General features: G+C 41.7%; 1 protein-coding gene across 1 annotated transcript in view; it reads left to right on the top strand.

Annotated features, from left to right (window-relative positions):
- The window catches only part of LOC8023303 (glucose dehydrogenase [FAD, quinone]-like), a 111058-nt gene extending 101435 nt beyond the window's left edge, over positions 1–9623 (top strand). The window contains exons 10-11 of the mRNA XM_040223565.1: positions 7360–7582; positions 9461–9623. Coding sequence (XP_040079499.1) covers positions 7360–7582; positions 9461–9623 — 386 coding nt within the window. The remainder of the gene's footprint in view (positions 1–7359; positions 7583–9460) is intronic.
- The last annotated feature ends 4422 nt before the right edge of the window (positions 9624–14045 follow it).

Genomic DNA, 14045 nt, shown 5'->3' with positions numbered 1-14045 from the left:
ATTGGTGTGCCACTGATAAGGCGTTTAGCTGTCGGTGGATGTCCTCAACTAAATAAATAAAAAAAATGACGCCTGAAGCCGTGCTGGAATAGGGTTATTATATTGTGTGCAACGAAGGCTGAAATGTGTTTTTAGGATAATGTGCTCTAGTATTTTACGGCAAGCTTAGGTGGAGAGATGCAGGCCTGTAATTAGTAATCTTGTTTTTGTTGCCAAATTTAGATATGGGGATAACATTAGCCAATTTCCAGTCCTTGGGAATTTCGCCTTTTTCAAGGGAGTGCTACAAATATTTAGGCGTAACATTTTCTGAAGATCTAACTTGGAATACCCATATTGACACTATAGTGGCTAGTGCATGCAGATCTTTAGGATGCATAAAACGCAACCTGTAGCTCACTCCGCGCTGTGTTAAACTAACTGACTATAAAACTTTCGTCCGATCAAAATTGGACTGCGCCAACTTTATTTAATGGCCTCATCGACCATATCTCATTACTAAACTTGAATTGGTGCAAAACAAGGCATCACGTTTTACAACAGATGACTACTCGCGAGCGTCAAGCTTAAATGCACTAAAATCCAACCTCGACCTATGCCCTCTATCTGAAAGAACTCAGCTTGCTCGTCTTGTCCTTTTTCAGAAAATTTACTATTCCTCTTTTGATTTTCGAAATAGCAATTGTCACCTGCCACTTCACATCTCCATGCGTCATCACCACAATCTGAAAGTTAAACCTCTATTCTTGAGAACTAACAGATTTCCAAATTTCCCACTTTCTCTTGCTATTACTAACTGGAATTCCCGTCCTGAAACCATAGTACGTGAATCTAACCCGAAGACATTCCGTAAAATCTGCAAGGCACACCTGAAAAGTGTTGATCTTTAACTGGTTTATTTGTTAATACTTTTTCTACCTGTTATGTTTTAGTATTTGTCCTATTAGTTGGTAGCTTTGTGTTTTCCTATATTTTACATTCTCATCACTCTCCTGCTATCTGCAGAATATGTCATATGATTCCCCTTCATCATGTAATGCATTTCATGTGAAATGCCTTTGGGGTAAAATAAACTAAACTAAATTTAAAATAAGTACGAGGTACTTTGTTATCCATTCCGCGTACCTTTTTAAAATATTCATTGGGCATATTGTCAAGGCCAGCACTCTTTTTTATTTCGAGGTTAAGTAAAAGCTGCAACACACCTTGTTCGGAAGCTACATCGCCCAATGTGGCCAGAGCTGAACAAGAGACAAAATAATTCATATTACCGTTATCCGTAGTAAATACAGAAAAAAGGATACTCGTTAAACATTTTTGCAAGATTAGCTTTATCATTTGAAAGTGATTCTAGGTGTGACTTAGTTTTAAGGTTAACGTGACTCCAAAATTTGCAAGGTGACGTTCATTGACAACTGAAGTGTTACATTAAAAAAATCTATATTTAGCTGGTTTAACTTTGAGGCCAAGCTCAGTATTTAGCTGTACCAACTTAATTTTATTAAGAGATGTTTTAGCTTTCTTTGCACTTTTTCCTCAGCCTATTTTTTTTTTACGTTTTACGTGAATGATTTCTCGCGTTATCCAAAGGTTTTTCGTGACAGTTATTTTAGTCTTAGTTGGAATAAAATTTGAAATGCGGAGCTGAGTGACTACTTTAAATTCGCTCCAAAGGGTATCGGTAGGGGTAAAAGCGTCTCAGGAGAGCGATCAGAATTTGTCAATATGCATATCAAAGTAATCCAGAACGCCGACGTCGTCTGCTATGCTATAGTCCAGAACTGCAGAAACCTGCGGCCTAGCAGAAACTACAGTGCTTTTTTTAAAAGAGCAAAAAACAATTTCGTGGTCAGATATACCATCTAACACGTCGATTCTGTACTGATCACTAACAAAAGCCAAATCAAGTACTTATTGTGTGAGCCTTGATTACGAGTATTTTCCATAACAATTAGAGTTAGGTTATAATGAAAACATGGTTCTGAAAGAATATTAATACCATGAGATAATGTTTTTTGTTTTAAAGAGAACCAACCAACACAAGGTAAAATAAATTCTCCTCCGATTATGCTCTTGGTACTCATGTTGATTCTTACACATATAATCGTACATATTATGGAAGAACTTTGGGGTTGTGTTGGGGTCCTGTAGACAACAGCAATGAAACAGCAAGTGTTCTAATAGCTCATTTTACACCATAAGCTTTCAATTCCCCGAGAATCGAGTGGAAATGTACATGAAATCCCGTTTCAAGCAAGAATCGCGACTCCGCCGCCACGTGATCCCCTATTTTTGCGCAGGATTGCGTATTTGGGTGGCGTGATTTCGCTATCTTGTATGCTGCTCGACAACCACGTTTCGATGATTAATACACTATTAGGTTCGAGATTAAAAGTAGAAGTTTCGAATTTATCAGTTTTATTCACGATGCTCCTCGCATTTAATTTGAATAGGCGAAATTCGCAAGTATAATTGATATGGGTATACGCTTTAGTCATGCACTTGAAGCCACTGCAATACCAGATGTTAAAATCTTATCGTTTTCGACCTCGCCCCAAATCTACAATTTTCCGTTTATTTTAAACTTTGTCGTATATCAGCGTGACCTTTTCACCGGCAAACTTATTCGGTTTCGCACTTTCGAGCATTTTCTATTTTCGAATTCTTTGAACTCGTTTCAAGTAGTCATCACTGACAGGTAATGGTTCATATTTTAATTTATTACACTTATGTAGAATTTTCACCTTGTCTCTGAAGTCAATACGGAAGGCAAGTTCGTCTGCTTCTTGCGCCGGGGGTAGCGGTGACGTCAGAACGCCGAGCCCTGATTGGCTGATCGCGACCCCCTATCTGAGCGTCGTCTGCTCCTTTGCAACGTCGTCTGCTCGCAACGTCGTCTGCGTCTGTCTCACCTTTCCTGCGACTTTCGGAAGGGCAGGTTTTTACGAGCGAGCTCGACTTCGCCTTTCAGAGGGGGCAGACGAAATAACTCGAGCGGTACGTTGTTTTTGTCTAACAAGACGCGCATCAAGGAGAGAAGTCAAAGGACTCACTGGCGAGCTGCCCCGAGGCGCCAAGGTTTGTTTGCTAATAAGAACTGAGAGTGAGGGTGGTTAGTGTCCGCAAGTTCCCTCCCAAATACTTTTTCCCTCCTTTCGTGTGCAGCGAGACTCCTCACTCTTTAACGGCGTCGGCGGGTTGGCGCGGTTGGTGCAGTTAACGTCGTCTGCTTTACGTCTGCTAGTCAAAGCGATGGCTGCTTTACCTTTCCTGCGTCTGTCAGATATTCACCGCTTTTTTACCGGCGGGAACGCGGCCTTGAAAAAATATTTCTGTTAGTCCTTTGTTCCCCTTCTCCGGGAAGTATTTTCGTCATTCTTGCAGAGCTCGCTTGCACCTTTGGATTCAATTGCATTATAACAATAATTACTTCTCCGTGTCAACGAGTCTACGACATAACTTCCGCGATAATTAGTTTGATGCCACTCGGGTAGTACGATCGATCTTGCTCGGATTCTCTTCCACAGATTAGCACAGGTTTTCAAACTTTTGCCACTTGGGTTTATGCCACACATACATACCCCAATACGCTAACTGACAACAGTCGAGCGAGAAAGTTGTGACAACAAGCAGCGATCAAGCACTTTTGGGCTATGATGTGCTCACTGTACCGATTGCACAGCCGCATTTGTTTATTTACAGTCACTATATCGGCTGTCATCTGTCCTTAGCTGATTATCTTTGAACAACTCATTAAACGCGAGGTACCATTCACGATACTCGTGCAACTAAATGTTTTAACATAGCGATGAACATGGCGTTTACTTCTTACCTGAGCGAGCGATCTGACGCGGCATGCTGCTCTTGGGGCGTTGCAGCCATTGCTGTGGAAGGTCCGTCTTGGACAGTCCATATAGAGCCGCGTAAAGTGCGGTAGCCACCATGTGACTGCACTTTGCAGCCCCGCGAGGGCACTCACAATGAATCTAAAATATCACTTTTACCGGAGAGCGTCATCTTTACCGCGTAGTTACAATTCTTAAACGACGCCTGGACATTCGCAACTAGAGTCAAATCCTTCACCCCAAAAGAAAGCTATTTCTTTTCGCCTCTTTGGAAGGCCGCGTTCTCGCCGGTGAGAAAACGGTGAATCTCCGACAGACGCAGGAAAGGTAAAGCAGCCATCGCTTTGACCAGCAGACGTAAAGCAGACGACGTTAACTGCGCCAACCGCGCCAACCCGCCGACGCCGTTAAAGATTGAGGAGTCTCGCTGCACACGAAAGGAGGGAAAATGTATTTGGGAGGGAACTTGCGGACACTAACCACCTTCACTCTCAGTTCTTAGCAAACAAACCTCGGCACCTCGGGACAGTTCGCCAGTGAGTTCTTTCACTTCTGTCCTTGGTGCGCGTCTGGTTAGACAAAAACAACGTACCGCTCGAGTTATTTCGTCTGCCCTTTCTGAAAGGCGAAGTCGAGCTCGCTCGTAAAGACCTGCACTTCCGAAAGTCGCGGGAAAGGTAAGACAGACGCAGACGACGTTGCAAAGGAGCAGACGGCGCTCAGATAGGGGGTCGCGATCAGCCAATCAGGGCTCGGCGTTGTGACGTCACCGCTAGCCCCTGCGCAAGAAGCAGACGAACTTGCCCTCCGCCTTAGTTTGAGAATCACTGGACAAGTTTTTCCCTTTGTTGCTTTCCCCAGGCGATGTATATATTCGATTCCGTTGGTGTATACGGATAGTTTATCCTCAAGAACCTCCTTTGTTGCTCGCTTTCAAGTTTGCTGCTCTCTCCGTTTTCCAGCTCAGGAAGACCAAAAATAATAACATTATTTCTTCTACTGCGAATTTCCATGTCATAAATGTTATGCACGAGTGATGCAACAGTAGATTCGAGTTGTTTTGTCTTGTCAGGGTTTTCGTTCACAGCGGACCTCTAACCTTCATGGCTTTTAATTTGCAACTCTATGGTCTCTGGTCTGGATTTTGTTTCCGCCTGACTCAGTTTGTTTTTCTTGACGCCAGCCGAGAAAATATCTAGTTTTTCCAGTATCCTTTCTAGTTCAGTTGGTCGGGGATTTGCTTCAAAGTCAACACACAACAAAAGTAGTCTTTCGGCAACATTCTAAATTCATGCAGTACACGCAAATAACTCTGTGGGCACGGTAGCAGAGGAAGACAAATATTGTTACTACAAAGGCAACAAGGATATTGTTTCCCTACCTGTGCAATGAACACAAAGTGGTCAAAAAGCGTCGTCTCGACAATGCCACCATGCCCACGAAGAAGTGCAGGTTGTGGTTAGTCTTTTATAGTTCCCAGCGTCGCTGGAGTAGCTTCTGTCCCCGTCGATACTGGCCGCGGGTAATCCAAATGTCCGTTGAGGTTCCACAAAAACAAAAGCTGCCCCCATCCGTCACACTTGGTTGCGCGTTATCGGTTGGAACGACGAAGCCGCCGCGATGATATGCCGCTTTATAGTGCTCGCTGAATCCCATATCCTGGTGCAGCGGCGGAAGTAGCATCTGGGCAATGAACACAAAGTTTAGTTGAGAGGCGCCATCTTGACGATGCCACTGTGCCCATTAAGACGCCATACATCTTTATGAATGTAACTTTCGTTGAAAATAGAATATTTTAAAAGGTCATGGATTCTTTCATTGAGCAAAATTTAAAAGAAAGCCTGACTTTCTCCAAACAATAAACACATATGTTCCTTTTGTTTCGTCTTCTTAAAAGGCATCGAACTATTTTTTAACATTAGCTCAATTTACGTTGGGCATCCTGTATCATAAATAAAGGGGATATACTTCCAAAGGTAACCTATATGTTCCTTTTCTGTACTGTGTTATTTTCTATTGTGATATGTAAATTGGGAATACACTCCAGTTGTGACCAGATATTTCTTCAATTGCATTGTGTTGAAATGAAACACACTCTCCTTAAGGAATACAACATATTTTATTTTGATCTTAAAGATCTTAAAGACAACGTTGATTACCTTGTGGAGATGGAAGCTTTGAACTTGCTTTAAGTAAGCAGACCGAAGACCTATCTAATATTTCTGCAATAGTTACCTAGTGCAGTGTCTTCAAGAATTACATCGTGCACGATTCATCACGACAAATACCACTCCTGCTCTTTGAACTCCGGCATTCTTTCCATAAACAATGACATGATTCACCCCTGTTGTCGCCGCAAAAGTACTGAAATTTAACCACTTAAAATAGCATTTGGGATTGTAAAATTTTGAACCGCTCATATAATCTGCGTGAAATTTGGAGGTAGTGTTTGTAGCCATATAGAAGGGGCGCATTCCACGTTTCAACTTTGTGACCCAATTTTAAGCGGTACCACACGCCCAGAACCAAGTAATTTATGACCTGGCATAGAATCTGCCCAGTGAATCAAACTTTGAGAAATGGTGCTCATAACAACATATTTTTTTTGTTGGAATGCATACTCGAACATTTGTTGCTGGTTGCTATGAGAGTAAATTTAACGAAAAATGTGTTCTTATGCTGAACAAAAATAATTAAAGAAGGTTTCCCCACACTTACTAAGTTTTGCAAATTACATTCTTTCATAATAAAAGAAAATGAAAATGCAAAATCAAGAAGTCCATGGTAACCGGCTCCATTAAATTTCTGTATATGACCAAAAAAAAAATTAAGTTGCTGGATAGTTTCATGCAGAAATAATAGTCGTATTAAGTGAAATTTATGTCAAAGCGTGGAACGGAGAAATTTAAAAGTTTAAAAGCGCGAACTGAAACACGGTCCGAAACAAGGAGCACGTACCACAAGGACAGGCGCCTGTCCTTGCCGTACGTGTTTCTTATTTCGTCTGTGTTTCAGTTCGCGATTTTAACCTTTTAGATGAAATGAACCAGCTACATCCAAAAAAGTTTTATTGGAATGGGAAAAAAACTCGTTCAAAGCGCTCGAACCTGCACATTTTCTTTAGTACTAAGGTTGAAAGCTGGGCTAGTTGGTGATCGTTGTACATTTTTTTTTCTTTAGCAGCGCTGGGCTGAAAATCATTTGGAAAAAATTTTTGCAGTGTAAACAAATTAACTTTCTGCGAATACCCTCCAGATGTTGGTGGATAGTATAGTGTTTTTTGGGTAGTGTTCCCTATAATATTATTCAGAATGACTCATAAGTCAGACTTCTAATTTAAATGGAATCGTGGACGTCCCTCTTCCCGAGCGTTCAATTCATCAATTAAATAGCTCATAGCAAATAACATCGTATGGCGCACAAACTTTTTTTTTCGTAGTTACTACAGAGCGAATTTCCTCAAAGCCTGTTTCCCAAAATGTATCGCTGAGGAAGTTCTTGATTTTATTTTCAGGAATGAAGTTTTCAATAGCGGTTGGACAGGCACCGGCCTTCAGAAAATATGGCGTCAAAATGTGGGACAAAGTCTTTCCTGGTTGCGACCACTACAAGTTTCTGGGCGACGAGTACCTGGCGTGCATGGCTCGCACCTTCACCAACACCATCTACCATCCTGTTGGAACGTGCAAGATGGGTCAACCCTGGGATCCAACCACGGTGGTGGATCCTCACCTCAGGTACCGGTTAGGATGGACATAATTGACTCGCCATAGAAATAATCCTAAACCTCGGCGTCGATTAAAAGTTATAACCCGGTTCATCACTACCCTCGAGTCTAGTTGATTGATTGATAAATTGGCCCGGGTGACTTTAAGGCATAATAATTAAAAAAAGTATAAAAACTATGCAATTCTCTTTTTCTTTTTCCTTGCTGGAACGTACAGCCTCATATAATATTTACTGCGTACCGCTAACAAAAAAAAAAGAAAAGAAAACAAAAACCAACAACAACACACGCATAAAATTTTAGAAATAAATCTTTCTAAATTCTTATTTAAACCTTGTATTCACTCTCGATATTGATCGCAGTGGTTGCTAAAGTTCATTGCCGTAGAATACTAAGTTCTCCCTGTTAAAATTAATGAATGCGTCCTAAGTTAAGCCAATTTTTACCTTGTCCTCAAAATTTCTAACTCAGAGCCGAACCGATTAAGTGGCTACACACACTAACCGCGATTAAAAAATTAATCGGTTAGTTGTAAGGTTAATCGACCAATATTCCAGCCCTAGAAAATAGCAAAGAAAATAAGGCAAAGTAGAAATTTAAGCAAGTTGGTTCATAGTAATATATATAAAAGCTAAAAAAATGACAAGGTCAAAGGGGAGTGGACAGTACAAGACTGCGCAAGAACAAGAGAAACGTACAAAAAAGACTGCGCCTTGTGTTATATCCACTCTTCTTTGTCGTGTCGTTTTTGGCGCTTTTATATATTTGAAAATAGATGCGAGCTATTGAACTTTCATCATTCCGGAAAGTTGAGCAAAAAAAGGAGACGACGGAAGCAACAGAACACACACAGAGCTATGTGCGTGAATAACTTATTTCAATTTTTCTTGGCCTCACATTTTTAAGGTGCTATCCGTCATGCTCCTTCAGCTTTTTTTTTTAAATTTTATATTCTTCCAACTTTTGAAGTCGCCAAGCGGTTTTATTTTTCGGCTACCCTGGTAGAGGGAAAATACTTTTACAAAACAAACGGTTATACTGGCTCGTGCACCGTGTTGTTCCTCGTGTTAGGACAAAGAGACATTGTGTTACAGACGCGCATGTTCAATGAAAAGGTGTGGCAGAATAAGGAGACCAACAAATGGTATCACGTACCTGCAGTGCTTGCTTTCCAACCCATAGAATGCTGCATTGCTACTGTGTGTGCTAGAGATTGGAAGTATAAACTTACCTGAGGGTAAAATTTGCGATGGCACGCTTAAAAAAAATTTTCAGGAACACGTTTATTGTGGACGACCCATATTATGGATACCATATTGCCTGTGAGTCGCTGAGCCTGAAAAATAGACGCCGTGCCAGTGCGGTGTTTTTACTGCTATAGCATACTTTTTAAATTAAACACAAGAAAACGTAGCAGCGTTAGAAGTATGTTGATGTCTCATAAGAGAAAGCAAATATATATATATATATATATATATATATATTAATTTTCTGTAAAATACAAAGCAAACGTTCCATGTGTGGTGTTATACAACACATGTTTTACTTAGTTATAATGTTAATGGCTATAAAAGAGTTTACAATGTGTATTTGTCATTTCCAATGGCATTCAGAGAGAATTTCCAAAGAAAATAAAAAAAAAACGATGATGATTTTTCTTTCCTATCTATTTACTACGGTTGTAAATATATATCTGCAAAAACTAACTTGTGTAAAAAGCAAAGACGACAGGTGTTGTGAAACATTCTTATTATGTACTTGTTTTGACAATGGCGCTGGTTGGCTTATGAGAATATTACTTGAATAATATGAGGAATGCAAGTTTCATAATTGAATGCTCATACATGAAGTGTACCTTCTCTACAATGAGCTGTTTTCCTCTTTGCAGAGTGAAAGGTGTGGGCGGGCTGCGAGTAATAGACGCTTCAATAATGCCTGTCATCGTTTCCGGGAACACAAATGCACCCTCCATAATGATTGGAGAGAAGGGTGCTGACATTGTTAAGTCCGACTGGAGCGTCCACTCCCTATTCGGAAGCAGGAAGAGGTGACATCAGCCGTAGGGTAGGAAGCTACGGGAAACCTGAGTCCTTGTTTGCCAAAGATCTGTTCTCAATGTGCGCCGACGTCTGCTGACATGACTCAAGTGCGGACAGTAAGATAAAGGTGCTTGTGTCTGCTGAACTTCCAGACATGAAAGTGAAAAACAAATGGACGCATCTGGCGTGCATGAGATTATTGCGAAAATGAGTACGATGAATCGCAAATCGCAAATGCCTTGTATGTGGGTGCTCACATATAATATGGCAAAAAATGGTTGCGATATAACGAAGGTTTAACTCAATTTTCATAGATATTATTTGTTAGAATTCTGGAGGTATATTTAACTCTATGCTAATGTTGACATAAAGAACGTGATTGGAGGCCCTTCTACCTAAGTGATGAGAAAATCATTTTGTTTTAGAGGGAAATGTTTTGGTGTTTGAACCTGTTTCTGGTTGCATGAAACTGTTGTTTGTTCTATAATACACTAAGCATTGTAAGGAACCTCCTTTTTCCAAAATCAAAACTCTATTGCAAAACTTAGCCAAGTGCAGAATATTTATAGGGTATGCAGCAATGAATTGACCGGCATGCTCTTTTATCGTTTTATTCATGTAGATCCACAACTTGCCTGCCAACATAAGTTAAGTTTTCTTAAGCGATGTATTTTTGGGTGCCATGAAATCGCTATAGATGGAAAATCACGTTGCACTTTTTGTGGCCTAATGACATATTTAAGACTGGCACGAGTAAAAATGATACCCCCTTTTGCTGGAAAAGGTTACACTGTGAAAGGATTTATTAAGATTGCAAAAACCAGGAAAAAGCACCTCGAATGATATATGAAGCTTTATGATGTTGTTTAAAAGGTTTTCCAGAGGAGCACAGTTTTGCAATCTAAGTCATTGTGTTGTTCATGTTATGTAGGTTTGATATTTACTAACCTCTTAATGATTACTTTGTTGACCATTATGTACAATACTACATCTTCAAATTTGCATCACACGCGACTTATATGGCCAACTAGCTGTCACTTTTCTTGGAGAATTGAAAAAGTCAAAGTTTGACACCCTACTCTGAATGTAAACCTAAATGAGACAGTTTTGTTAACCCCAGGGACTGGAAAAAGCACTCGACATTTGGTGTCATTCCTAGATTCGTATAAAATTGTTTAGATAAGCAAGAGAGATTAGATCTAGGGGGACAATAAATAAACGCCGGTTCTGTGCGGTTCACAACAAAATGAATAGCTCGAATAACTGAAAATACAGTGAATATTTGCCTTAGCAGTATATGACATCGCTTGCAGTACATTCAGTGACAACAGTAGACTATATAACATTACAACAAAACAGCACAGACATCGCTCGCAATTAGCTGCAAGCCACTGATTTTTTTTTTAAATTGTGCTAGAGCTTATAAAATTGTCATCTGGCAGCGAACGTACATATAAATAGAAATGTTCTATCGTCCCATGTGCATCAAAGGCTGACTAACTCAAAATGAAACAGTTTCCTCCAAAAAAAAAAGGAAATATAAAACTTTCAAGATATGCGTAAACAACATGTGTAAAATGTGTTTCATCCGGTATGAAAACTAGATATTTGAATTAAGCAAAAATTACATTGGTTCGATTTGACACAATATGGGTGAGAACCTAGGGAGAGGAACAGATCAGGTCACGCAGGGGCATTAGAACACCGAGTTTTGGTTGGAATGATTAATAGGTAGACGCGAATCGCTAGCTTCTTTTGCCTCTACTCCCTTTTCGAAATCGAGTGCCGGACGCCGGCATTCGTCGTTCGAACGCGTTCGAAAAAGTAGTAGAGATAAAGGCCTTTTGGGCCTATTCACTAATCATTTCAACCAGCGCTCGGTGTTCTGAAGTGCTCTAAAATATCCTCCTCTCCCTCCGTTTCTACCCGTATGTGCAACATGTGCGTCTAACTAAATGAACCATTACGCATATAAAATGACAGCATTAGACTTTTTGTTTTAGTTAAGGCCAAAATATTTATTGAACATCGTCAGCAATGGACATAGGAGACGACGACACTGCATTCCACATCAACATAGTGCCACAATCGCGAGACTGAAACTGCAAAAGCCTTCATTGTACAAACGCATTGCATTGTTTGTTTTAAACAGAGATGTATCTAATAAAATTTCTTGGGTGGTATTTTGCACTGTCTTTTTGTGAATACTTCCTGGAGCTGAAAAAGATGATTTTTAGTTGTAACAAAATTATTTTGAAGCTATAGGTACTTAAATTTAAGGAAACGTCTTATCTCATTCAATTACCTATTATCCAGTGTTGTGCCAAATACACAACAAAAGTATTTAAGATAAGGTACTAAATAACCATTTGAAAATTTGTTTAGAGGAGTAGTCAAGTTGCTTTTAGTACAATCTATCTTGAGTAGAGTATAAGTACTTCGAAAAAGTGATTGAATTACGTTTAAAGATACTTGGCACGTTTTTCAAGCTAATAAGCAAGAAAGGTGCTCTATTTGTGATTACCTTTTTAGAAAAAAAAAACTGAAAGCCGTTTACAACTCCCTGTAACGCCGAATTAGAGCGCAGCTCTTGAGGAGGAGGAGGGAAGGGTACTGAGGAGAGGGTATACCCCTCCTCCCTCCTCCTCACCCCCTCATCCTGCCTGCGATTCCTCCTTCCGAGCGGTGTCGGCGTAACCGTGAAATCACATGACCCTCGTGACGTCGCGTGACCCTCGTGACCTCACGTGACGTCACCGGGGGCCACGTGACGTGACCGAAGTCACGTGACCTTACGGTTACGCCGGTGGCTCTAAAATCACATTTTGCAGTGATATCTGTGCAGTTCAAGGAGCACAATGGCTGCTGCAATTGAAGTTTACTCCGAAATAATTCGGGATATGCAACATAATGCGTGTCGAAATAGTTTAGAAACAAACGGGACTTATGTATTGTAGACATGGCACCTGCCGTGCTTTAATTTGACGGCAGGCTCGGCTCATGACGCTTTTCGCAATAAGTTCGTAATATGCCCCGCCGCGGTTCGGGGGACTTGACATATAGCCTGGCATTGCATATCCATAACAGCCAAACTAGAAGTTGATCAGGCAGCCAGACTTGTTGGGGAAAGCTTTATAGGTCCCTTTACGCGAAAAAAAAAACGTCGGCGTTGTGCCCGAAAGATGGCCATAAAAATACGTCATCAAGCACGCGCCGCTCAAGGTAATGACCGACGCGCTTCAGAAAAAAACGCAAAGAAAAGCACAGCAACGCAGATGCCTGGTCACAGGAGCCGGCGGGTGCGCTCAAGGTCAAAGCGGACGCGCCTCAGAAATAAAACACGAGGAAAAGGACAGCAACGCAGATGCTTCATTGCGGAAGCCGTGAAGCCGGTGGGGTCGCGTCGCCTGCTCAATGGGGGAGTATGATGTCACTGGGGGAGCGTGGTGTCACCGCCTGAGCGCCGTGCGCTCAAGGTGTGCTTCGGACTTCATCATGTGCTCGTTGTGTACTTCGTGCGATGGACTGTGAGGCGTGCGATGGACTGTTAGGTGAACCGGCTATAAAGGCCGGTTCACACATACAGAGGAGCGCTAAGTTAGCGCCACGTGAGCGCACGAAGGAGCGCTCATGTGGCGCTTCCTAGCGCGGGACGTAGCGCTCGGTTAGCGCTTCAGCAGCGCTCTGTTAGCGCTTCAGAAGCGCTCTGTTCGCGCTCTCACGCTCCTTGTGCCGTGCTTGCTGCTGCGGAGCAGCGCGTGCACGGCGATTCCGTTGTTTTTCCTTTGGTGGTGAAAGAATAAAAAGTAAAAGAACCGCTCTCCCAAGCAAACGGTCGGGCAGTGATCCAGAGTCGTGACTTTGAGCGACAAATTGATTGGGTACGACCTCATCGATTTCTATTCGACATGCGGCAGGGCCGGCCTTTGGGGTGGGCGACCTGTGCAGCCGCACAGGGCGCCATTCATAGGGGGGCACCGAAAGGGTCGCCAGGCCATGCAGGACTCATATCTCGAAAGGATAAAAAAAAAAAAAAAGAAACGCTGAGGGCGCTCCCCCCCCCCCCCCCCCCCCCCCCTACATGTACAAAAAGCTGATGGCACTCGCTCTTGGGCGTTTCGGCCGCAAAACCAGCGCATTCCAAATTGGTAAAGAGAGGCATAGTTAATCAGTGCTTCAAAAACTCCATTTTCAAGTCCTACCCGCATTCAGGCCTAACAAGCTTCACAGGACAAGTATCTAGGTTACTAAGTGCGGGATATCCTACACATATATTAACTTCAGTCGCCGAAAGTCTCCTTAAACAGATTAAAAAAGGTCAAATCACATCCCGCAAGCCACGCGAAAGATTTAGTAACCAGAGACGTCATCCCCTACATTCATAACATTTCGCATAACCTGAAGAAGATTGGGAATCGCGTAAATATCGATGTA

Source organism: Ixodes scapularis, unplaced genomic scaffold, assembly GCF_016920785.2.
Source record: "Ixodes scapularis isolate PalLabHiFi unplaced genomic scaffold, ASM1692078v2 PGA_scaffold4__175_contigs__length_147842914, whole genome shotgun sequence".
In the NCBI taxonomy this organism is placed as follows: Eukaryota; Metazoa; Arthropoda; class Arachnida; order Ixodida; family Ixodidae; genus Ixodes; species Ixodes scapularis.
This window is presented reverse-complemented; position numbering and strand designations above follow the sequence as displayed.